This window comes from Miscanthus floridulus, chromosome 1 (assembly GCF_019320115.1).
Source record: "Miscanthus floridulus cultivar M001 chromosome 1, ASM1932011v1, whole genome shotgun sequence".
NCBI classification, from domain to species: domain Eukaryota; kingdom Viridiplantae; phylum Streptophyta; class Magnoliopsida; order Poales; family Poaceae; genus Miscanthus; species Miscanthus floridulus.
In genome coordinates this window covers 726,526-749,732 of record NC_089580.1, presented here as the reverse complement: position 1 = coordinate 749,732, position 23,207 = coordinate 726,526, and the positions used below count along the sequence as shown (strand labels likewise).

The window sequence follows — 23,207 nt, the reverse complement described above, 5'->3', positions numbered from 1 at the left end:
TTTCACAAATGTTGTTTTTTTGGATTAAATGTTACTTTACATTGGTATTTAATTTTTACAGTATTATTATCATATTATACGATCCGTGTGTTTTTAGTACAAAATGTTAGCTATCCCGTAACAACGCACGAGCACGCCATCTAGTAACAAAATAAGGGCTTGGATTCCAACCATGAATCAGTCCAGAACAAAAAGTGGACTGGCCGCTTTTTTAACCTAATAACCATAACCTCAATACGTCTCCCTTTGGTGGTGAAAGACTGAAAATCCGTCGTCCCAAACGAGGAACATACGCTAGACACAAATATTTCCTTCAGTTACATCTGAAACTTCAGGTCTCACAGGTTTGCAGTATTTTGTGTTATTCAGCCACAGGCTTGATAAGGTTATGCTGTTGAGACGCTATTTCATTCCTATAATTCACATGTATTCGTAGTTATTTCCACGGATGAGCACGTTCCCCTTCATGTGCTACGAATACCATATTTCATACAGAAATAATACAGCGCCATTTCACTTCTGTATCCCGCAAAAGTTCTGTACTTACATGAAAGTCGTAACAATAGACTACACAGCGGCATGCATACAAAGGAATTTGAATATTTAACCCACTTGGGGACCGGCATTGGACTTGTAAAGATGCCGTGAATAATCTGCTTTTACACATGAGGCCATCAACTATGCGTGCGAAGGACCGGCGAGGCAAACTTGTACTGGTCCACGACCAGCGAAAAATCTGCACCATCTGAATCTGCCCCATTTCCCTCATTTGCACATTGTACATACCATATCTTGGATAGAAATATGTAACAAACACAGCCCGGCACTAATGCGTTAACCGCCAAAACGCAATCATCACCACTACGGTGATGATCATACCAGCATTCGCGATCCACTTGTCCACACGGTGCCGCCTCTCGATAAGCTTCAAAACAGAGTTTGATAGACCAACAGTGTTCAGGACATCCAAAGCTTTCCTTTGAGCACTCTGCAATGCAGTGAAGATGGCTATTAGCAGGCACAAGTTATTAGACCATTAAGAGCCATTAGGATTGATCGTATTCAGTAATCTTCTGTCCACAGTTCAACTTCAAACTGATGCTTCATTGTGAATGAACAATATGTGTTACCTTCAGTCGATCCCTCTGGTCAGCATACTTGTGAAGGATAGCCACTCCTGTCTCATAAGCTTCTTCAAGCATTCGTGAGGAGTTACGAGCTGATTGCTTTGCTTGGGCTTCGTCGTCAAATATTCGGAGGACATGTGAAGATTCACCATTCTGCGTCAACAAATTTTCAGTTCTTTAACTAAACAATGAAATCATATGGGGGAAAGAAAAGACCATATTATTGCTCAAAGGAATTATTACAGCTCTCTCAAATAGCTCAGCCCTTTCTTTTGCTTCCAGAATTCGTTTTTTCTGACGCAAAGAATACTTGTCAAGGGTTTCCTTCAATGAATCAACCTCTTCAGACAGCTGCTCCACTTTTCTGCAAAGACACAAAAAATAATGTGTCGTAAACTCAACACTCCACCTACATAGCTCCTTTTCCTAGCCCACACAAACTATGGACATTCTACATTGAAGTGGAACTCACAGCCTAATGCATATACAAAATCATTCCTCTGATATCCACCACGTGAAATGGCTACCTCTAAAAAAAAGATCACATGTCCACACAGCAAACAGCATGATGCGTGCCAGTGGCCAGCCTGCTGACGCTTGGGCTTTTTGGTTTTGAGGAAGTGGACAGGTTGCACTAGAGAGTGCAGAGATCATGTTCTCCCACAAGAATGTTAAGGGTTATGGAGAACTTTCATGACAATATCACAATAACACTGTTTTTTACGAATTTCAGGGCCAACGTTATGAACAATTTGACGATCCATGCAGCATTGCAAAGCACGAGTCTTACAGACCTAAGCATATCAGTTTCATATAAATCCTTGAAGCTACTAGTGCTATTGAAACCTCTCGAACTAAACGACAGAGAGCCAGAAACTGCTATCTGTACGTATGCCCGTGGAACCAGAAATTGTTAATCTAAAAGGTAAGAGTCAGGCTTCAAGAAACAGATACAAGAAAGAACAGATTCCTGTGATTCAATGTGTACAAGTCATACGCCAAATTATTTAAAGTACTCTCTCCATTCCAAATTGTAAGATGTTTTTGGCTTTTCTAGCTACATAGTTTTTGCTATGCACTTAGATATACACTATGTCTAGATACATAGTAAAAGAAATGTATCTTAAAAAGCCAAAAACATCTTACAATTTGGAATGGAGGGAGTACAAGATCTGGTAAAGGGACAATCACCCACATGCAATTCATGGTCAATTGGCTCTATTTGCAATCAAGGGCTAAATGGTTAATTCAACATCTCCAGGGAATCAATGATATATTTGTGCATGGTTACAGCATTTGATTGCACCCTGAAGGTTAATAAGGTGAATAAACAAAGATAAGAACTGCTAATCAATTAGAAATAACGAGTAGGAAATGAATATCCTAAGTGCATGTTTGCATAGTTGCTTGTTCCAATTCTTGTGAGAACTGCTAACTTTACTAGTAAATCGAAGTGCATCAAAATATTTCCGCTTACTGATGAACATGTGAAAGAATCAAACTAAGAACACATAATTTTCTATATGGCCATGCACACCTGTACTGCAGAGTTAAATTGCTAGTCCTAGACTCCTAGTTAACTCTAAGTGAAGCTTCAGTTAAGTGCAAAATAGCTGACTTTATACCCTTAATTTCACACATATCTACTTCTTACTCAGTATTTAGAATGAGACCCAATAAAAGTTCTGCACGGAAACAAATAGCATGTTCTTGGAACGTGGCTCGCTCTTGCTCTGGCTCTGCGCTATAGTAACCGGAGGAGACACAAAACGTGGCCTTACTGGCTCCCGATTGTTTCGAGGAGAGGGGAAAACAGCTTCATGAACAGTGCAAGTACAATAGTGTGTCAGCCAGAGTGGGAGCCCTGAAGAGTTGTACCAAACGGGCCTAAATACTCACAAAGCAAGTCCACTTCAACTTTTTGGTTCATGAATAAAGAAGAATACGGTGCTCGGAGGTTCAATGAGAGTACATGTATCTCATCAATACTGCTAGTTAGTTCAGATTGTCCACTGCCCAACCCCTATTATTGACCACATGTGTGAAACCAAAATCGAGACTGATCATAATGGCAAAACTAACTAGGTAATGGTCAGTCAAGGAAAGCAGTAAACTTGACATGCTAAAAATGTATTCAACATGCGAATTGTTTCATTGATGCTTATCCATGCATGCCAAAAACTCATAAGCTGCACGAAAGTCTAACAGCAGAAAACCGAGAAATACTCTCCCAGTCACAGATTCACAGAACCAAATTCCCAATGCTATGGTAAATTCAGTTCGGTTACTCCTTGGCTCCTTGACACAAAATTCACGTCCTACCAACTGAACTGGCAAATATCACCAAGTTCACGACAAAGCTGGCTAAGATAGTAAAATAAAGCTATGGTCTGTGGCGCAAGCGGTGCGAGATCTCTGACCTCTCATCTCATTACCAACTCAAGATCGGCATAACCAATTGTAACCGAGCAGCTAAAAGGAATAAGAGATCTAAGGAAGATCCTCACCTCTTCCAGAGGTCCCGCTGGCCCTTGGCCGGGATGGATCGCCAGAGTCGGTCCATCTGCGCGCAGAGCCCCTGGATCTGCGCCACCTCTCGTCGCACCTCCTCAACGACCGCGGGGTCCCCCGCAGCGCCGCCACCGACGAGCGGCGCAGAGGAGTAGGAGGACGAAGTGGGCGCCGAGGCGAGGCGCTCGACGCGGGCCACGCCGTCGCGCGCCGAGAGTAGCAGCCGCCGCGCGCTCTGGTACATCTCCGACAGCGTCGCACCGCCGCCTGAGTATTCCATCGCCGCGGCGCTCGGCGTCGTCGGGATCGAAGAGGAAGGTAAGGGGGGTTTCTACTTTTTTCTCGTTCCCCCCTCTGTTGATTTGTTTTTCACAAAATGAAGTAGCGATGTTGAGGTGGGACCCCAGCGGGGCTGCGACGTGGACGGTAACTTTGGACGGCCGCTAGGATGGTGATTTTGGCACTGCCTTCCCCTCGAATGCTCGAAGGCATGGACTGGGCTCGGTTGCCTTTAGGTGCTGGTAAAGAGGTGTTTCTGGTTATAAAACATGTCATCAGCGGTGAGAATTTTTTTCTGGTCGCCTCTTATGGTCGAACATAATAGATGAAAATAGAAGAACATATAAATATAAGATAGAGACACTATTCTTTCTTTCTTTAAATATTAATAATTACAATATAGAGCTCCCACACATATATATATAGTCCTGTCAAGGTCTAAAAATTTGGTAAGAGCTCACATACAAACAGACTATAATTATAATTTTACCTTCTTCTTTCCTTCTAGAAAAGAGGCCGGATGTTTTACAACACTCTCCCTTGAGCGATTACCACGATATGCACATGCCTCGTTAAAAACTCCATCCGAAAATCAAGTGGGAAAAAACGGTTCTAGAAAAAAAAGAGTACATCACATTCGTTAATTGCATTGCACATGTTGTCTCATTAAAAACCTTGTGTGAGAAACCTTCAAGTAAAAACTCACATAGAAAAAAAAAGAGTACAACATTTAACCTTCTTGGTCATGTATTCTTCATGATATTCCATTCTTCATGAATAGATATTGATCTTCATGATCTATGCATAAACTTTAATGTTTTAGCAAATATGATCTACTTGATCTTTACAATTATAGTGGTTTTAATTACCTTCAAGGTATATTCAATCAAATTGCTCCCCCTTATAAAGCCATCCTTTGAACATCATTGTTCAAACCACACTTTTTATAAATGTGTACTTGATAATGGTATCAGTACCACAATACTATATCTTTCAAAATATTCGCTCGCATTTCTTCTATAAATTATAATATGAGGAAACAAGAGCAATATGTTTCATGCATAAATGACCACTTATTAGTTGTGCAAAGCAAATAAAGTTTATCCTTCAGGATAATAAATCTTTTTAGAGGATTATGGGGTTAAATAGTTTACAATATTCAATATCTTATAGTGCATCAAACTTATACTAGAGTTTAAATACTTATAATTCTTCTTTAGTGGATTTTCAAACTATATGTTCTACAAATCTTTAGGATTTTTATTGTACCACTAAATAATAAATCCAGTCTTGCATTTGGCATTTAGGGGATAATTCAATTGTCAAAATCACCATTATTCTTATACCTTTTATGGTATTTAGAGAACACATATCATCACTTTATTGCTAGCTTTTCAATATATACATTTTCTATGTGTTTGTATGACACCTTCATGGTGTTTAGAATTCCTCATTTTCTTTCTATCGGGGACATTCACTTCAGGGATTACTGGTGTTTATTCAAGAATCAACTGGTAATCCTTTATGGATTAATTCATTCAAGGATGTTCTCATTTTTTTGAATAACATTTCTCTTATATGAGATATATTCTATACTTGATGAGAGATTGTAATGTGATATACACAATAAGATAGTGTTATTCACTAAAGTCATTTGATGACTCTTTCTTCTAGGACATGCTCTTCTTGAGACTTAAATACTTAAATATTCATACAGGAATGTATTCTACCTTAGACTTCTTTAATACTTAGTATGAGATTTAATTTCTATGTGTTGCGATTTCTATTCTTCAAGAATTACATGGATTTTCAGAATCCACTTATTAACTGCATATTTCATATTTAATCATTTCATTTGCCAGAGATATAGCAGAACATTTATTTCTTCTTAGTTGGAGATTCAACCTCAATTGCTTTCTTCATTAACCCGATATAATCGCTACATGCGACTTTGTCATGGGCTTTATTTTTTTATCCGAGTTCTCATAAGAGAAACATTTGTAATTATAGAGGTAGCGTTGTCGACAACTATTATTTTCTTCCAATATTCTCACAATGTGATATTATTCTATCTCTTTGTCATTTCCCAAACAAGAGATGATTTGTTGTTCTGCATACCCAACACTCATAATGATGTGCGCGCCAAGTGTGTTGGATTTCATCTTCATGATGATCCTCTTCATGAGGTGCTTAACCTTCTTCATGAGGTGTTCTCTTTATGAGAATGAAGGAGTTTGTTCTTATTTCATTTAACAAGTATACATTAAACTAGAATCCACAGGCGTCCCCGTAGATTTTAGCTTAATTGTATATAATATTTAGTTTATTACTGATAAGCACAACTTCTAGTTTATAACTTCCAGTTATTCCTCTTATTTTTCAAAAACATTTGGCATATGCTCCGCTTCATGCTTCACAAGAGCATTTGTCAAACTATTGTTTGATTTAGTGTATGATATTGTTCTTGCTTCAAGTTTCGAGGAATATTTTTTTAGATCATTTTCCTTCTGTGGAAATAATATTTGGCATTCAAAATAGGCTTTCTCTTCCCCTAATGCCAATATTAGATCTATAATAGCATACTTCAAAAGATATCCCCTATCATAGGCTTAAAATAATCAAATTCATGCATCTCCAACTACAAGCGGAGGCCCATTCATGTATGCTATGATAAAATTTTATGAAAAATATTCACGCATATATTTAAACACGGGGGTTAGTATTCATTAAATACAGCGAGCTAGAATATATAAAGTGCACTTAAGAATGTTTAGCATTTCTATAAACTCAGGGATGTTCTCCTCATAATTTGCACATATCAGTTTAAAAAACTATTTCATTGTCTAGCTTCTCTATTATTTAGCCAAAAAAATTGATCCATTTACTCATACATAATTAAAAAATGGATCATATACTTCAAATATATAAATAAGCAACATTCAAAATTATATGAAATTTCTTCTATAATTTTCTAACCAAATGCCTTTTCTTCATATAAATCCCAAATCATTATTAAATGTTTTACCTATTGACTCAATTTTACTATAATTCAGTCCATTCAAGTGGGTCACTTTTCCATTTAGCCAATTTTAGATTGGCCCTTTTAGATCAACCAACTCCCCTGATCTTAGGCTACTTGGCCCTAGACCAATCTATTGTTTATGCATGCGATGCAATGAAAGAAAAATGTTCCTTAGTTCAACGGGAACTATATAGATATAGCATTCTAGCTAGCCAATGTAATTATGAGGGAAGTGCAAAGGTAGCTACTAGCTACAAATGTATCTGCTATACTAATATTCATGTAGGAGTGGAGATAGTGCAGCTCGATGAGTGCACAACATAGTGATACATATTCATGTGTAATATAGAATGTTGGTATTCAATCCAACGTAAGAGATAACAATAAAATATAAAGCTACGAGTTTGCTTCCAATTAGTACAATGTAGAGAAAGTTAACTCGGCCAAAAGGGACACGGCTAGGACTTCAATTCCTGAAACATGCACTTAAAGATAGATTTAGGAAGGCTATACTTATCAAATATATATTACCCATATTTTCTTATGCCTTTACCCAAAATTCCTCCCCCTTTTCATGTCATAGTTACTTCAAGTAGTAATATGCTACATGTATCATCTATGAATAATCATTTCTAATGTTTCATAGAATCCGATCATACTTCTGGTATTCATTGGTTCTGGCATGAAATTCACATATCAAGTGCACTATTCAGTGTACAACAACATATTCAGGGTAGGACTTAAACTTCTAGTTTCTGGGTTAAAGTATTAAATACTTAGTTTATGGATTATACTATTTCTTGACTAAATTGATCCTTCTAAAATGAGTTAATATGATAGTATAGTCCAATTGTTCATGTGCTTTCAGAAATTCAGTTTGCTTTCTACCTACATGGTAGTAGTGCACAAAGAACTATATAACCTTCATGGTTAATTGAGGTATCTTTGTAGATAAAATTTGTTTAGATAGGCAATAGGCAATTATTTATATGTAAAACATATAAATCTAATTCATTCCATGCAAAATTAACATACATTACTACAAGTAAAAATTGTAACTAAGAACTTCATATTAGTCTTCAAGCTAATAAAGTAACCATTAACTCTTCTACGAGTTTACATAATCCACTTAATTCAATGGGAATTAAAACTTAAAGCACCACCACCACTACTATCAATACTTTAGGATATGAATTTAAAAACAAAACAAGTCTGTAAGCACATGATTTAAGTTCTTCTTTAAGAAAACCTTAAATATTCTAATTATAATCTATTCTTACATGTCTTAGCTTCTATGTTTGACATTTAGCAACTTCATGCATGCTCTACTTTATAGTTGTGATATGTAATCATGATCCTTCTAGGAGTACAAACATATGTAAGTTATATATCCTGATTCATAATGTTGTCCAAAAATTCTAACACTATTTATACTTGATATTGAGTAATTATGGATGATAAATTTGAATACTTCGGGTACTTCAATGCTCTCGGTCTTTCTATTTCAAGAAATATTTCTTCTGGAATTAGACAAAGTCTTATTTACCATGTCGTCTTCTATGACTTTTAATCACAAAGCTTTAAGCTTATTGTATTTGTTTATAGAGCAGCATTATATCCCATATGGTCATATAGCTTGAAAAATTAATTTTTAATATTTCTGGCATTATGCAATCATAATGTAGGATATCTTCTAGAATTTCTCGTTCAGTAAGTCCCATAAGACCATCAGGATTTAGCTTGGTCACGTACTCATTCTTTGAGAGTAATATAAGGAACTATAATGCTTAAGGTCTACAACACTTCAGTGGTAGTAGAATATCCTACTAGGATTTAATAAATGACCATGCTATATAATTTTGTCATTCAGGATAAATCCAGGGATATTCCTTCTTCACGAAGGTATGCATATATTATTATTACCGGAATCATCATGTGCGTATAAGTTTACTGCATGTAAACAAGTGGCAAAGTGCAAAAAGATAGCGGATGGTTATATAAAATACTCTTAGAAGCATCCTAGCATTTTTTAGGATTATGGTATATGCAAATTTTCAGAATTAATATCAATCATTCATTTATCCCAAAAATTCATTATGCTAGGAAAAACAAATATGAGCCTCTCAAAGATGATAAGTCTAAGGTCTACAGGATTTATAGAAAGCTCATATATCTTATACCATGTTTAGTGTAATTATTCAAGATTTATTGTTGCAAGTACATGGTATATGATTCATGACGTGTGATATATAAATAAATGCATTCAAAAGAGCATAAAAAAAAATATAACATGCGGTACATATACATGAACATAAATTAAATACTATAAAATAATTTTCTTCCAGATTCAGGTAACTCAAGCTTGCTGGTTAGCCACGTCGATGAGCTGCATGCTAGCATCAAATCTTAACAATTCGTCATGCATGTTGAAACCGCAGGTTACAAGATTTTTAAGGCCAGACAAAGACAAGAATATATAGTAGATTAGCACGCTGGAAACTACATGTTCCTAAATTAATCTAGTATTTGCTTGATTTAACAGATGTATGATCGTCACAATCAATCTATTAGATAGTACTAGATAATATTTAGTACAGGTTCATGCCCTTTTGCTTTCTTTCATACAAAATCCTTCAGGGCTATTATGTATAATTGCTGATCCGCTGCAAAGGGGAGGAGCAAGCCATGTATGGGCAAACGAGTAAGCGGCATTCAGGCCAGATTGTATATGAGCCACGACTGACTCCATGGCATGCAGGCAACGGAGGACACGGCGGCAGCAGCTTCGTACCCATGCTGTCCGAGACTCCTATAGCCTGTTCGGGAGGCCGTAAACGATCATGGATTATTTTTTGTTGGCTGATTTGGTGTGAGAGAAAAATACTATTCCTAGCTAGAAATTTACGATCATTTACGAGCAAGCGAACAGGCTGGCGAGAGAGCAACAGCGTGCAAGCTGCTGTCACGTGGTGGTGTGCAGACCACACGTGTATGCACGAAGTGGCTAGACCACCGACGCAGACAACGGTAGAACGCGTTGTGCGGGCTGGGAGTCGTGTTAAAACACGATATTGGCTTCTTGCCTGTTTCTACTCGTGGGGATGACAATTGGGTGCAGATCAATTCGAATTCAACTCGATTCAAATTTTTTCATGGTCGAGATCTTGGCCAGAGAGCAAGATGCAGCCTTAATCGACGATATATTGCATGTACGTAAAACAAAATCTGCAATTAATGTCAGATCCAATGACTACAGGTCAAAGATAAAAAGTCACAAAAGCCCGGTTCGCTTCACTGAAAAAACAAGCTAAATTACTGTTTCGGTTGATTTATTGTGAGAAAAAAAAACTATTTTAACTGAAAAGACAAGCTGAAAAGTACGAATTATAAGAAGTGAACAGGACCAAAATCGACGCAAGAGATAGTGCCGATTCCAGATCGTGTAGCCTCAGCTTTGCTATGCTGTGGGCTCCTGGTAGTTCGGAACGATTTTGAGCTTGCACTACGAGTTCGGTGGCATGTAAGCCCCAGAACAAGTACGTATATGATTCAAGTACAGATAATGTGCATGTACATATTAGATGCGTATGTACTTTCATGTACATATTAGCCCCGTTCAATAATGCTGACAAAAGCAATTTGCGAGACGCAATTCTTTCGTACCTGATATTAAGATGTTAATTTGATCTACCTTACATGTCATGTAGGACAGTGGTTAATAGATACATACCACGTAGGACATTTGGCATTGTCGTAGAATCGCCTGCTTGACGGCGACGGTACATGTCGATGCAGTGCAGATCAGTAGCAGGTAGAGGTAGCAGATCCACTCCGCTAACAACGTCGGGATTTTGACGTCGTCGAAGTAATCGCGACCGGACATCGACGGTACAAGCGTCGGCATCGAAGATCGACGACGGCTCAACGGCGATGTCAATGAAGAGCTGGTCGTGCTGATAACGTGTTATAAAACATGTCACCAATGGTTAGGATCTTTCCCTCTTCGTCTCTCATGGTCAGCATAGTAGATGAAAGTAGAAGAACATATAGACACAAGATAGAGAGACTATTCTTTATTCCTCTGAATATTGGTAATTACAACATAGAGCTCCCCCCCCCACACACATATATATATGTCAAGGCCTAAAAATTTGGTAAGAGCCCACATACAAACAGACTAGGATTAGGATCCCATATTCTCCTTTCCTTCTATAAAAAGAGTCCGGATTAAAATTTAGAATTAAAACTTGGCAGCAGTTGTTATTACTCCCTCCGTTCATATAAGAATGCAATTACGGTATTTGTGCTAGTCAATTAAGCTTAAGTTTGATTAAGTTTATAGTAAATAGTATTAGCATTTATGTCTCTAAATAAATTTATTATATAAATATAGAATATAACTAATCTAATGGTACTTATTTTGTATAAAAGATGTTTGTACTTTTTTATATAAATTTAGTCAAAGTTCAGACTGTTTGGCTTTTCAAAATCTAAGAATTGTATTCTTTTATAAACGGAGGGAGTACTTATTAGTTAAAACCGGATTGTCTGATTCAAAACACAGAGGAGACGATATTTGTTTTACTAAGGTTCCCACTTAAACCATATATCTCGGCACAGTGTAACAACTAGTTAAAACCGAATGTCAAAGCTACAGTGAAAGTGTCTTCCAACCATTTTCTCTATTTCACTGGTTTGATCTCTTTCCTTCTTGAAGACAAGATTGAATCCCTCACAAACTTTCCTATGGCTTTTGACAACATTGGAAGCTCACCAAATGATGCCTAGCCATCTAGAAGGCTTGATCTTTAAGACTAACAAATGCTTCATAAAATTATTGACTAACCACAAGTGCTCAAGATTTTGGCTTCCTCTCTTTTGATCAGCAAATTATTCTCTTTTAACCCAACACTTGGGTATAAAAAGAATCACACACAATCTCATTTAGAGTGGGTTGAGGAGAGTTCTCACAAGGATTAGAATGATTCTAAGTACGTTAGGAACCAGCAAACCTCTAAAGAGAGACTGAGAGGTATAAATACCCACTCAAGAAAAACTAGTTGTTACACTGTGCCGGTGAAAACCGGGTAACTTCGTTTTACAAGCCAGGTCACTTGATTTCTAAACCTACTAGTTGTTAGACACAAACGTGTTCGGCTGCTCATGTTTAAGATTGTTTCAGATTATTTCAGCTTATTCTCTCTCACAGAACACTATTGAATCATCCGAAATCATCTGAAATCTACTGTGCAACCTAACAGCCGAAACAACCCAAAAGCCTTCCTAGGCCTTGGAATTTCAGAGCATCCTAAAAATTCGGATCCAAAACGATGAAGATCCTCGCTCAGAGAACATCTCGAAATTTCTAGAAAAGCAGGACCACCAGGTTTTTGCAGACTCTGCACACTAAGTTAAAACATGAGGTTGGGTGTCACTTACGTGTGTGTTGAGCGTCTACGTATGTACTTGTGTAATTCGCAAAAAAAATCTCACTTAGGTATTCTCGAGCACTAGATGCATGTCAAATCAAAACACGTTGGATTCATCTAATGGCCCCGTTCGCTGGTCTGAAACTTGGCTGAAACTGGCTGAAAAACACTGTTCCGGCTGAATTGTTGTGAGAGGAAAACACTGTTCCGGCTGAAAAAAGAAGCCGAACAAGCCATTTTTAAGACAAGCGAACGGGGCCATTAGTGCGGCACCTGTATACTACATGCCACCACTTGTCCTTCATCTTCTCTTAGACCCTCAAAGGCCTCAACTTAGGTCTTGTTTGGATGCATGTGTATTCACTCCAATCCATATGTGTTGGAGTGGAATAGAATGAAACTTAGGTTAATTTTACTTCAACACATGTGGATTAAGATAAATATACGTGCATCCAAATAAGGTCTTAGAATATTCCTTCACCTCATCTTCCCATACCGTGTGAATCTTAGCTCTGTCCACATTTGAAATCCAACAATCTTTCCTCAATAACCATGTTCAACTCGTATATCTCTATTAACTATCCAAAATAATAGTTCACTTGGTTTGACTTCACTTTGATTCAATGATACTCTAAGATATAAATAAAGATTATAAAAATCAATAAGAACACAATTTTAAATAGAGCAATGACAAATTTTACCCTAGGTAGTGATGGAAAAGGAAAATTTCTTCATTAGTGGATCTGAAAAAAATATATATAATTATTAGTGACAAGTTATGACAATGAAAAGGTCAGAAGCAAAACAAAAACAGAAAAAAGAAGAAGAACTAAGTGTCATGGCTAAAAAAAAAGGGAAAACAGAGAAAGACCGAGCCAGTTTAATGGGCCGCTTTCTGTAATGAACGAGCCTAGTCAGGTGCGTGCACCTACTGAAAATCGGCCCAGCAGTGGGCGCGAAGAAGCAGGTTGTAAACACTAAACAGCCCCGGAAGAACTGCTTGTCCTGCGTTCACACCCGATATGTCGAATTCGTTGCGTGTCATTATAAAAGATCGTGATGTCTCGTGTGTTTTAGAAAAAGTTCAGTGATCTTCAGTGTTATTGTTTTAATTTTTTGTATATCTTTCATGTCACTGTCATTAGTTTGGGCGCTAACATCATTAAGCTGTAGGTGTGAAAAATCGAAAATACTCTTAAGACTAAATATGTCATTAATTTTTTTAGCATCTTAACTACTTTAAATGAAAAAACTCAAAACTAAAAAGTTATAGATCTCCGTCGAGATCTATAATTTTATATAAAAATTATCTTTATCTAATTTAAAAAAATGATCCGATACGATTAATATAGCTTAAAAAATCATATATCGCGATGTTTTATGATGGCACGCAAGCAATTCCCCCGGTATCTTATACTAGCTGCCTAGTTTTTAGGCAGTTTCCTCTATAAACAAAGCCGTTTTTCTTCTCACTTCAACTCGCGTGCGCGATAACTAGGTCGACAGCCGCCGCCCTACGGCCAGTTGCCCATGTCTTCGTCGGGCGCTTTGCCGGCGACGGGAGCCCACCACACTGGGTATGCCTGCCCCATCTCTTTCCTTCCTGCTGTGCAAAATTGAGCACCCGAACCCTAACTTGAGCTATTTGTGTTCGTATCCGTTCTAATCAAAGTGTAATACATTTATTGTGACTACGCCATTTCTTTGGAATGCAGCCGCCAACCTGAGGTTTTGTGGGCTCAGCGCTCCGAGAAGATTTACTTGACTATCTCATTGCCAGATGCGAAAGATGTTGTGTTAAAGACTGATGCTAAGGGCCTCTTTACCTTCTCTGCTGTTGCCCATGGGGAACCGTTTAGCTTCACTTTGGAGCTTTTTGGTTCAGTACTGCCAGAGGTAAGTAATTGTTGGTTGGTGTTAAAAAAAAGTAATTGTTGGTTGCTGTCCTGGATTTCAATATGGGCTCAGTTTCAACAAATGAGTAATGAAATTAGATGCTTATCCCGCACAGAGCGGGAGCTCTCTGCACTGGGTACGCCCTTTAGAGTTGCTTGCTGATGCATAATTTCCCAGACAGTATTGGTCAAAGATAGCACCAATTTCTTATTTGAATGGTTAATGGGCTAACCATAATTTTGCTTGATCTATAGGGCAGTAAAACAAAGACAAAGATGGGCCTGCGAAACATAATCTGTTCAATCCAGAAAGAAAAGAAAGGTTGGTGGAAGCGCTTGCTGAAGTCAGAGGAAAAGCATCCATACATCAAAGTTGACTGGAACAAATGGTGTGATGAGGATGAAGAGTCCGGTATGTGCTAATGATATACACCCCCAGATATGTGCAATTGTTTTTGGTCTAGACTAGAGGCATTCTGAATTCAGTATGAATAAAGGGTCGTAAAAAAAAAGGCAGGTTGGAATTGAGTAGTTTAAATTGATGAAATGTGTATTCTTTTGATGGAACTTGGATTTGTTGTGGGGGTGACCATGGAGTCCTTCATTTTAAACTAGTTTAATTTTGTTAACAAGCTACTAATTTATGTTGGATTACAAATTCAAAGGGTTGTTTTTTTTTACATCTCTACTAGTATCCAGTTCTGGCAGATCCTGATTTTATCACATTAATGCTATGGGTGGACAATACATTGTGTCTGAGGATCTGGTCCATAGTACATACTCTCTGTTTGCTTAGGCAATAGGCACTGATGTATTGCATGACAATAGATGAGCATTTTGGTCACAAACTAATTCAGTTTTAAATGTTCCATTCTTCTCAAGTAGTAGTAGTTAATGTTAAATATATGTCTACATAACCGCTGTATTACTGATATTATGCCTTTATTTCAGTGGCTAGAGCACACCCTTGTATGTTGCAGCTTCTAGTTTTTTGTTTCGCTTTTATCAGTACATTAGTTACAAATGTTGCATTCTTTGTCTATCTATTTGTACCTAACAAGCAATTTCTTGCAGAGGTCTCTGGGGATTCAGATGATGGCTTTGATGAGGTATACGAAATATAGTCAAATTTTTTTGTTGGTTTGAATGTAGCACTTGTATGCTGCCTCGAGATGCTCATTGCTATCTTCACATTGTTGCAGGCAAATGAAGGAGATGAAAGTGATGATGATGACGGGATGCTTTGTGAGTGGCCATCTTGTACTTTCCACCTCTTGCTCTCTTTTGCCCCCTTTTGATTAACTTTAAGACAGATGGTTAGTGAACATGATTTTCTACTCACAAAGTCTACCGACTAGGCCCTATAGGCTTAAAATGCATGCCTTGCTCATCTAAATATAGAAGCTAATTTGAGTCTGCCATCTGAATTGGATATTTGGATCCTTTTCAGGCTACCGGTTTTCTTATTCATGCCACTGTTCTTTTAATCTTCTGCTGTTCTGCATGGTAGCAGTGGCAGGCCATCTCTGTTGAAATAGGTTGATGAAATTTTGAAATTCTATTTAAGTGCCGATGGGCACTTTCAGAGTTCAAGAATAAAGCTACTCAAACTTTACTTTACTGACTTACACCATGACTCCAAACATTCTGACACGTGCGTAGTAAACAAACTGACAACCACCTATGCTTCATTTTCTAACATGTTTGTTTGTTTGCAGATCTCCCTGACCTTGTAAAGCTAAGGGGCAAGTGATCTGGCTGCTTTGGTTAAGGGAGTACGTTTGCTGTAATATGTTACCGTTGACTGACAGAGTAGGCTCATCATTGACGTAGTTGGTGTTACTTTCTAAGCATCTGCGATGGCTCGAGACTTCTGGCATGATCCTTGCTTGACATGTCTTTTATCACCGGAGTACTCTTTCGGGTCTTTCCTGATCAGTGAGCTAGTCGTCTGGATGTAGCTATGAGCTGTTCCATTTTCAACTGCCTCTTTAACGCTAGTGAATGACCGAATGACCTAATTCTACTATCACAATGTGCCTATGTCTTGTGGAATTATGGATTCTATGGTCTGTCTTTGCGGTTAAGTGGATCTTGGCATGGATTTCCGTTGGGCAGGCAGGGCTGGTGTGATTTACAGGTCACTTTATGCGTGTTCGGCTGGTCCGATCAACAGTGAATTTCGGTTGGTTTTGGATGATTGAATAGTGTTATGTGAGAGAGAATAAGCTGAAACAAGTCAGGACTATACCAGCCGAACACGTAAGCATGAGCTGTTTGCTTTCCACTGCTTGGCATTTAGTGATTTAGAGCACTACTGAAATGGTCCATCTGAAATGCTCTGCCTTTTGAGATTATTGCACATTTTCAGGTTCAAGATGGGGAGTGCTTATACCATTTTATAAGAATTTTTCCATGGAACATCAGATTTAGGATTGCACGTTTACTCTAGACTAGACCTGTCTGTTGCTGCTATCCACATTGAAGTACTGATGCAACTGCAACGTTGTTTCACTGTGATGGAGTTCTGCCATCAAAGGTGTGTAGACCCACTGCATACAGCACAAACAAGTTCCACATCAGCACATCTGCAATTTGCCAAAAAGGCGACAGGGGCTTGAAGCAGATATTTCTTGTTCATATGCATTTGCTGAGCATTTTGTAGATACAACCTGGCCTTACTGAATTTCGATAGGATAAGAGGCGTCTTTGTTTCTGTCTTGATATTTATTCCAATAGGCACTCTACCAAATCTGTTTTGACAGGATGAAGTTATCATATATAAACTTTCACTTGGGGAAAAAAAACAGAAAACACCAGCATAGACCACAGAGAGTATTTCCAATTATAGAATATATGAATAGACACATAGAAATTGAGTTGGCTATGGTATTCGTCAATGAAATTGGTCATGCAATAAATAAATAAAAATGCCTTCAAAAGGTAAAATGGGTGAGTTTTAGTCAGTTATCTTTTATGGGCTCAGCGATGATGGATATCACAGGAAAATTTAGTGACAAGCTATATACATGATCAGTCAAATGAACCGTACAAAAAGACTTTACAAGCGCACTTAAACGCTAATAAACAAGTTCTATATGGTTAAGCATTTTCTTGGTCAGCTTTTGCTGAAAGAAGCAGTAGGACTTCATCGCTGGATGGACACGTATCTTTAACAATGAAATTGTTTCATTTTCTTCTTTGTATGTAAATCATTCATGTCGACATGGTATCAGATTCTATACCCCAATCAGTAAAAGCCTAAAAGGTGTGGTCGTGTGGAGATATGGGGCGAAGTTGGGATCATCCTCTTTTTAGTGGGAACCACGTTTCAGATTTCATACGTTTCCAAGACTGCAATGCGATGCTAGAACATATCAAGCGCCAATCCATTTTCATAATGCGGCTGGAATTTTGCTTCCAAACGCGCACCCTTGTTTTCGAATATTATATTTTTTGGGTGAGCTAAATTTAATTGATCTTATTGGAACGAGGTTTTGCGTAACCATTTCACTGAGAAACATGGATGTAGTTTGTGCGAAAGAGTTTAGTATCAGTGGACGAAACTAAGGCACGGGGCTTCTCTTTTGCCTACTTTTCGGTGTGATTACTCGTTTATGGTTACTACATATTCCCGTGTTTATTTTTATAAGGCATATTAGGATTTAGAAAACTTTTGAGAAGACTTATTTGACCATCAAATAATCTTATAATATATCATCATTACTGCAAAATCAATTTATATTAAAAGATATGTGAAATGCCCTAAGCATGCACATGATTTGAGTAATTCGTGGTCAAAATTCTAAAATGTACCACAATATTCTAATTTGCCTCGGGGTGCGATCTAAGTTCATGAACTTACTAATCGTGCCACATGAGATCTTAAATCACTCTAATTTAGGCTAATCGCCTATGTGGCACGGCGATCTCAACAATGACATGGCAATGCCTCCACATGCCGGTCCCATCTCCTATCTACCATCTGGCATGTGGGTCCTACATCTGGGTTCTATGTGACCATGCAGTCTGCCACACAAGGGGATTAATGCAAGTTATGATGATTTGAATCTCATGTGATATGTATAGTAATATTTAGGAATCTAAGTGTATATTTTGAAAATTATAAAATCTAGAACCTAGATGGCACCCGAACCAAATTTAAGTCTATGTACTTGGAAACAGGGGGTCATTTTATTTATTTTAGATAAATAAAAGCTAAAAGGCTGCTCGATTGTTTTGGAGCCATGCAGCACCCGGGTTTTGATTGCACCCTCTTGCATTTTTATCATCAGCGGTGCCTCGTCTAGTCACAGCTCACGAGTCGCACCGCAGCACCGCGCAATCGCCTAGGGGTTCCGCGGTCCATGTGCCTCCACGGCTGCTCCTGGATGGCGTTTCCCGTCACAACTAGCTCCTGGACTGCACGGCAATCGAGGACTCCCATCACAAGGGGAGAAAAAGGGTCGGTGTCCGGTACGGCACCGCCCAAGCAGCTCCGTGCCCTACGCGGCCGATGCCTACTGGCCCGCACGCCTCGGCCCAGACGCAGCTGCGCGACCCGGCCAGGACGGCTGCGCGGGGAGCCGCGTCCACTCGCTGCTGCCGACAGTGCCGTCGGAGTCCACGCGGCGCACGTCGCCGGATCGCTAGCACGGTGGTCGGTGGATAGTGCCCACTTGTCGCTCGCCGACCTCACCTCACGCTATCTTCCCTATCACACGCATTAATGAACACACCATGTGTCCTAAACGAATATGGCCGATGAATTGTTGCATTATCATCGTTCTTAGATAAGATTATTTTTTGTCATGCAAGTTTCGCAAAAAAATAAAATAAAAAGATAGAGAGGCATGCGTTCACGATCAAATTGGGCAGACCCACTAAGATTGCATATACTGAATGGTCCAATTCGTTATGCCTGTGTGCACCAAACTGTCCGGTGTGCGCGCGTCCAAGTCGGGTCCAAAAAGGACGTAGTTCTATGTTTGTTTTGAGTTGATTTCCATGATGTATTTGGACTTTACTCTGGGATAGACCTTCCACCCTATAAATATAAAGAACCATGGTCGATCAAGGGATCTAATCGATTAATCAATACAATTTTATCTTTCTGTTTGTACCCTTTATTACTCTAATTTTCTTAATCTCCTCCAAACCCTAGATTGTTGTTCTTTCTTCATCTTTACGACGTTTGAAGGCGGCTTAGATAGCCGCCGATGCTAGGCATCCCGAATTGTGCTTGCCCTGACGGAGTGACGGGGTCTCTCCCGGGCGAGTGTTCCGTTGGCCTTCACGACAAAGCAAAGAGCACCGGCCGACCGTCCTCCGTGTGCATTTCACCAATCTACAAACCGTGCGTTTGTGTCACGAGGTGAACTGTCCGGTGCATAGAATTGAGCAAGCGCTAGGCTGTCCCTTGCGTGTAACTGCATCATCGAGGGTATTCAACACCTGGCGGTGGATTGTCCGGTGTGTAGATTTTCATCTAGGCCTCGACAATCCACTACTCGTGCATTATAGCATTATGATGTGTGGCTGATTTTTGCGCCAACAATAGTCAATGCTAAAAGAATCAATTTCAACTTAGATGTAGTTAGAACACAAATATATTGATTTTTTTTACAACAAAATATATTGTTGTTAGCTTCATGCTTTAAAGTTGCATATAATTTGACTAATTGTTAATTAAAATTTATAATATTTGACTTTTTCTCTGGTCAAATATGATTATCATTTCTAAATGTAGCGAGAACGTGTTTGGTGTGGCTTCTCTGCACACGCTCCGTGGCCAGAGTCGGAGCCCTAGGAGTGAAGCCAGTTTTTGTGGCTCTACGTCCGTACGCAAAAACGGTTCTAGCTCCATATTTTACCGGCTAGAAGCTCTCTTCATGTGAGGGTGTTTGCTGTGGCTCCCTTTGCTTCACATGCGGAACCGGTAGGGAGCCACGTCAAACGCGCCCTAAGTATACATGAAAAAAATGAATGCAGCTAGCATTTCTGTGGAGCAAAAGGGTTGGTACAGTAGCTGGTAGGCAAAGCAATTGGTATCTTTAATTTATGCTTTCTCCTTTATTTAGTGCCATCACGTCCTTCTTATCCGATTGGCCTTCCATTTCTTCACACACCCCACCGCAAGCCTCGCGGAGCACCTAGCTAGCCCTTTCCCTTCTATAAATATACCGGCGCCGAAGAGGCAACCAAGATCACCGACGACGCATAGCATTCCAATCCCAGTTCCATTGCCGTTTCCCTTTTCTTGAGCAAAGACAAAGAGAGGTAGTCACCACCATGTCTGGCATCATCCACAAGATCGAGCAGACGCTCCACATGGGGGGCGACCACAAGAAGGAGGACGAGCACAAGAAGGAGGAGCACAAGAAGGCCGAGGAGCACCACAAGAAGGACGGGGAGCACAAGGAGGGCATCGTGGAGAAGATCAAGGACAAGATCACCGGCGAGCACGGCGAGAAGTCCGGCGAGCACAAGGACAAGGACCACAAGGAGAAGAAGGATAAGAAGAAGAAGGAGAAGAAGCACGGCGAGGGCCACGACCATGACGGCCACAGCAGCAGCAGCAGCGACAGCGACTGATCTCGCCTCGCCGTGCGCCGTGCTTCCATACGCAGATACGCACGCAGGTAATTTGGGCTGGGTTGGCTGAACACCATGCACATACACGCCCGGATTATTGCTCTAGAATCTTCTGAATAAAGTTCTTTTTTTTTTGGTTCGGTTTATTGTTGGTTTGATCTTTGCTGGATCGATCTGAAGATGTTGATGTTGGCTTGAATGCAGGTGGAGCAGATGCCTGGAGGATACATACCACCAGATGCTGATGTAATGTTTCACGGGTGTCATGCCTGTATGTGCTACATAATCAAGGGGGAAAATGATGAAAAAGAAATAACAGAGAGTCAGAGATAGCATGTATGGTTTGTTTGCCATGTGATGTACTCCTACTACTAAAATTATGGTTGCACGGTGCTAGCTTGTAATAAAATGTTAATGCAGAAATTGATCTGCCTGCTTGTGTCTTTGCCACGCATTCATCAAGGCGTGTCTTATTTCTGTGCTATTGTTTACGCGTCTCGCTCGGGAAGCAGGATCGAGGAGATCCACATCTTTATTTATGCCTTTTGGCTCTGCCATGTGACTCCACTTTCTAGATCTAAGCTAGCTTTTAGTTCCCAACTTTAATACTATGCAAAAAGAAGATTCTTCATCACATTAAATTTACGGTATATGCATGGAATACTAAAAGTAAACGAAATTAAAAATTAATTGCACAGTTTGGTTGTATTTTGCGAGACGAATATTTTGAGCCTAATTAGTCAACGGTTGGACAATTATTATTAAATACAAATAAAATGCTACAGTAGGGAATTTGATACTATGCAAACTTTGGACATCCGAATTCCGGCCAACTAAACGCGCCCCTGGTGTACGTTGGATGTCCCTGTTGGGGAGAAAAAAAAATGGGCGATCAAAGAACGGCAAAGTCAACAAGAACATGCACCAGAACTTTGGGACGAAAGAGCCAAAGTAGTGTCACTGTTTGTCTCTGCCATACGTACCAAATTTTAGACTAGATCAGCCAAGATTTGGTGTAATCAAATTCGTGTGGCGCGCGCAATAGGTATCTAATTAGTTTGGAACAATTCGTGCACGTAAAATGAACTGGGATACTGATAAAGTGGACCATCAGTACCTTTTTCAAAATTAAATTTAAATGCAAACACAACAGTAATCAAATTTGGTAGAAGTTGTGAAAACTTGATAAGCCAAACTTTTTTGCTCTCACTAGAAGTTGCGAAAATTCCGAGAAATAAAAAAAATGCTCCTATAGTTCATGATTAGCCAAAAGCTACCTCGGTTGGTAGTACGTTTGACTCAGATTCCGATTACTCTATGCTAGCGCCTGAACCTTCGGATGCCCACGTCTGCTGCTGCGCCCCGCGCCTCTTTACTTTTTTTTTATGGAATACGTGCCCTCTCTTGCTGCTGTGCCCCATGCCTCCTGCTGCTGCGCCCCACATCTGCTTATGCCCGCCCAGCTACATGCGAGAGAGAGGGAACACAACGCACGTGCCCCAATACGAGAGAGAGCACAACACGCGTGCCCCAATGCGAGAGAGACTTCAGCCGATAGAGATCACAACTCGCGTAACCCAGTGCGAGAGAGAGGGAGGGAGCACAATACGCATGCACATGTGTTGAGCCAGCCACCGGCGGAGCTTCATTGGGGCCATAGTGGGCCATGGCCCCCCCTCATTTTTGCAATTTTATAGAGGTTGCAACAGTACTTATGTATGTTTTGCTAGTATAAAACTTTATAATGGACACCCTAACACTTCCTAAACCATGCATATTGTCTTGTTGCCCCCTCTGTATTTATCCTCAAGCTCCGCCACTGGAGCCAACTGCATGCTCCACCATGGGAACCATGCCTGGTGGTGCAGAGGCGCCCGGTGTAGTGCGTGCTTGCCCGCGAGCCAGAGCACGTAGGGAGTAGCACATGTTGCAACATACTTAAACAAGGTAAAACAATTGAAACATACGTTTACAACATATATGTATAACCACTGCAACATATGCAACATTTAAATAAAATAATTGCAGCATACGTCTGAAAAGGGTAAACTATTTCGAACATACACTTGTAACATATGTGTATAGCCACTGCAACATATACAACATCTAGACGAAAACATGCAACATCCAGATGAAAATAGCTGAAACATTTGGAAAACACACTTGCAACATACATGTATAGCCATTGCAACATATGCAACATCCCGATCTACTTTTGCAACATCCACATGAAACACTTGGAACATCTAGATGAAACATCTGAAATACTTGAAACATACGCTTGCAACATGCGTTTCCACTTGAAACATACTCTTGCGATATGCGTTTCCAGTGCGCAATGTCACCTTGC

At 39.6% G+C, this 23,207-nt stretch overlaps 3 protein-coding genes across 4 annotated transcripts; 2 read left to right on the top strand and 1 right to left on the bottom strand.

The window, feature by feature from the left end:
* Positions 1–524: 524 nt before the first annotated feature.
* LOC136470717 (membrin-11-like) lies at positions 525–3,998 on the bottom strand. The gene is made up of 4 exons (XM_066468465.1): positions 3,635–3,998; positions 1,371–1,491; positions 1,131–1,280; positions 525–988 (listed from the first exon to the last, which is right to left on the bottom strand). The coding sequence occupies exons 1-4, from the start codon at positions 3,916–3,918 to the stop codon at positions 827–829; spliced, it is 717 nt and encodes a 238-aa protein (XP_066324562.1). The 5' UTR covers positions 3,919–3,998; the 3' UTR covers positions 525–826.
* A 9,823-nt stretch (positions 3,999–13,821) lies between these two features.
* On the top strand, positions 13,822–16,487 carry LOC136470701 (co-chaperone protein p23-2-like). Of its 2 annotated transcripts, none has more exons than XM_066468453.1 (6): positions 13,822–13,945; positions 14,084–14,264; positions 14,519–14,675; positions 15,338–15,372; positions 15,466–15,523; positions 15,982–16,487. In XM_066468453.1, the coding sequence occupies exons 1-6, from the start codon at positions 13,899–13,901 to the stop codon at positions 16,014–16,016; spliced, it is 513 nt and encodes a 170-aa protein (XP_066324550.1). In that variant the 5' UTR covers positions 13,822–13,898; the 3' UTR covers positions 16,017–16,487. The 2 variants fall into 2 exon arrangements, with proteins under 2 accessions (XP_066324550.1, XP_066324555.1); XM_066468458.1 differs by having other exon boundaries at positions 15,466–15,508; positions 15,982–16,486.
* Positions 16,488–20,447: 3,960 nt separating this feature from the next.
* On the top strand, positions 20,448–21,300 carry LOC136470692 (dehydrin HIRD11-like). The gene is made up of 2 exons (XM_066468449.1): positions 20,448–20,904; positions 21,062–21,300. The coding sequence occupies exon 1, from the start codon at positions 20,555–20,557 to the stop codon at positions 20,855–20,857; it is 303 nt and encodes a 100-aa protein (XP_066324546.1). The 5' UTR covers positions 20,448–20,554; the 3' UTR covers positions 20,858–20,904; positions 21,062–21,300.
* Positions 21,301–23,207: the final 1,907 nt, after the last annotated feature.

Excerpts from the sequence above, each read along its gene's own strand:
- LOC136470717 (XM_066468465.1), bottom strand. The coding sequence starts at position 3,918 with ATGGAATACTCAGGCGGCGGTGCGACGCTGTCGGAGATGTACCAGAGC. Across the intron at positions 1,281-1,370 it reads CTGAGCTATTTGAGAGAGCT|AATGGTGAATCTTCACATGT; the intron begins GTAATAATTCCT and ends TTGTTGACGCAG. Across the intron at positions 989-1,130 it reads ACCAGAGGGATCGACTGAAG|AGTGCTCAAAGGAAAGCTTT; the intron begins GTAACACATATT and ends ACTGCATTGCAG.
- LOC136470701 (XM_066468453.1), top strand. The coding sequence starts at position 13,899 with ATGTCTTCGTCGGGCGCTTTGCCGGCGACGGGAGCCCACCACACTGG. Across the intron at positions 13,946-14,083 it reads ACGGGAGCCCACCACACTGG|CCGCCAACCTGAGGTTTTGT; the intron begins GTATGCCTGCCC and ends TTTGGAATGCAG. Across the intron at positions 15,373-15,465 it reads CAGATGATGGCTTTGATGAG|GCAAATGAAGGAGATGAAAG; the intron begins GTATACGAAATA and ends ACATTGTTGCAG.
- LOC136470692 (XM_066468449.1), top strand. The coding sequence starts at position 20,555 with ATGTCTGGCATCATCCACAAGATCGAGCAGACGCTCCACATGGGGGGC.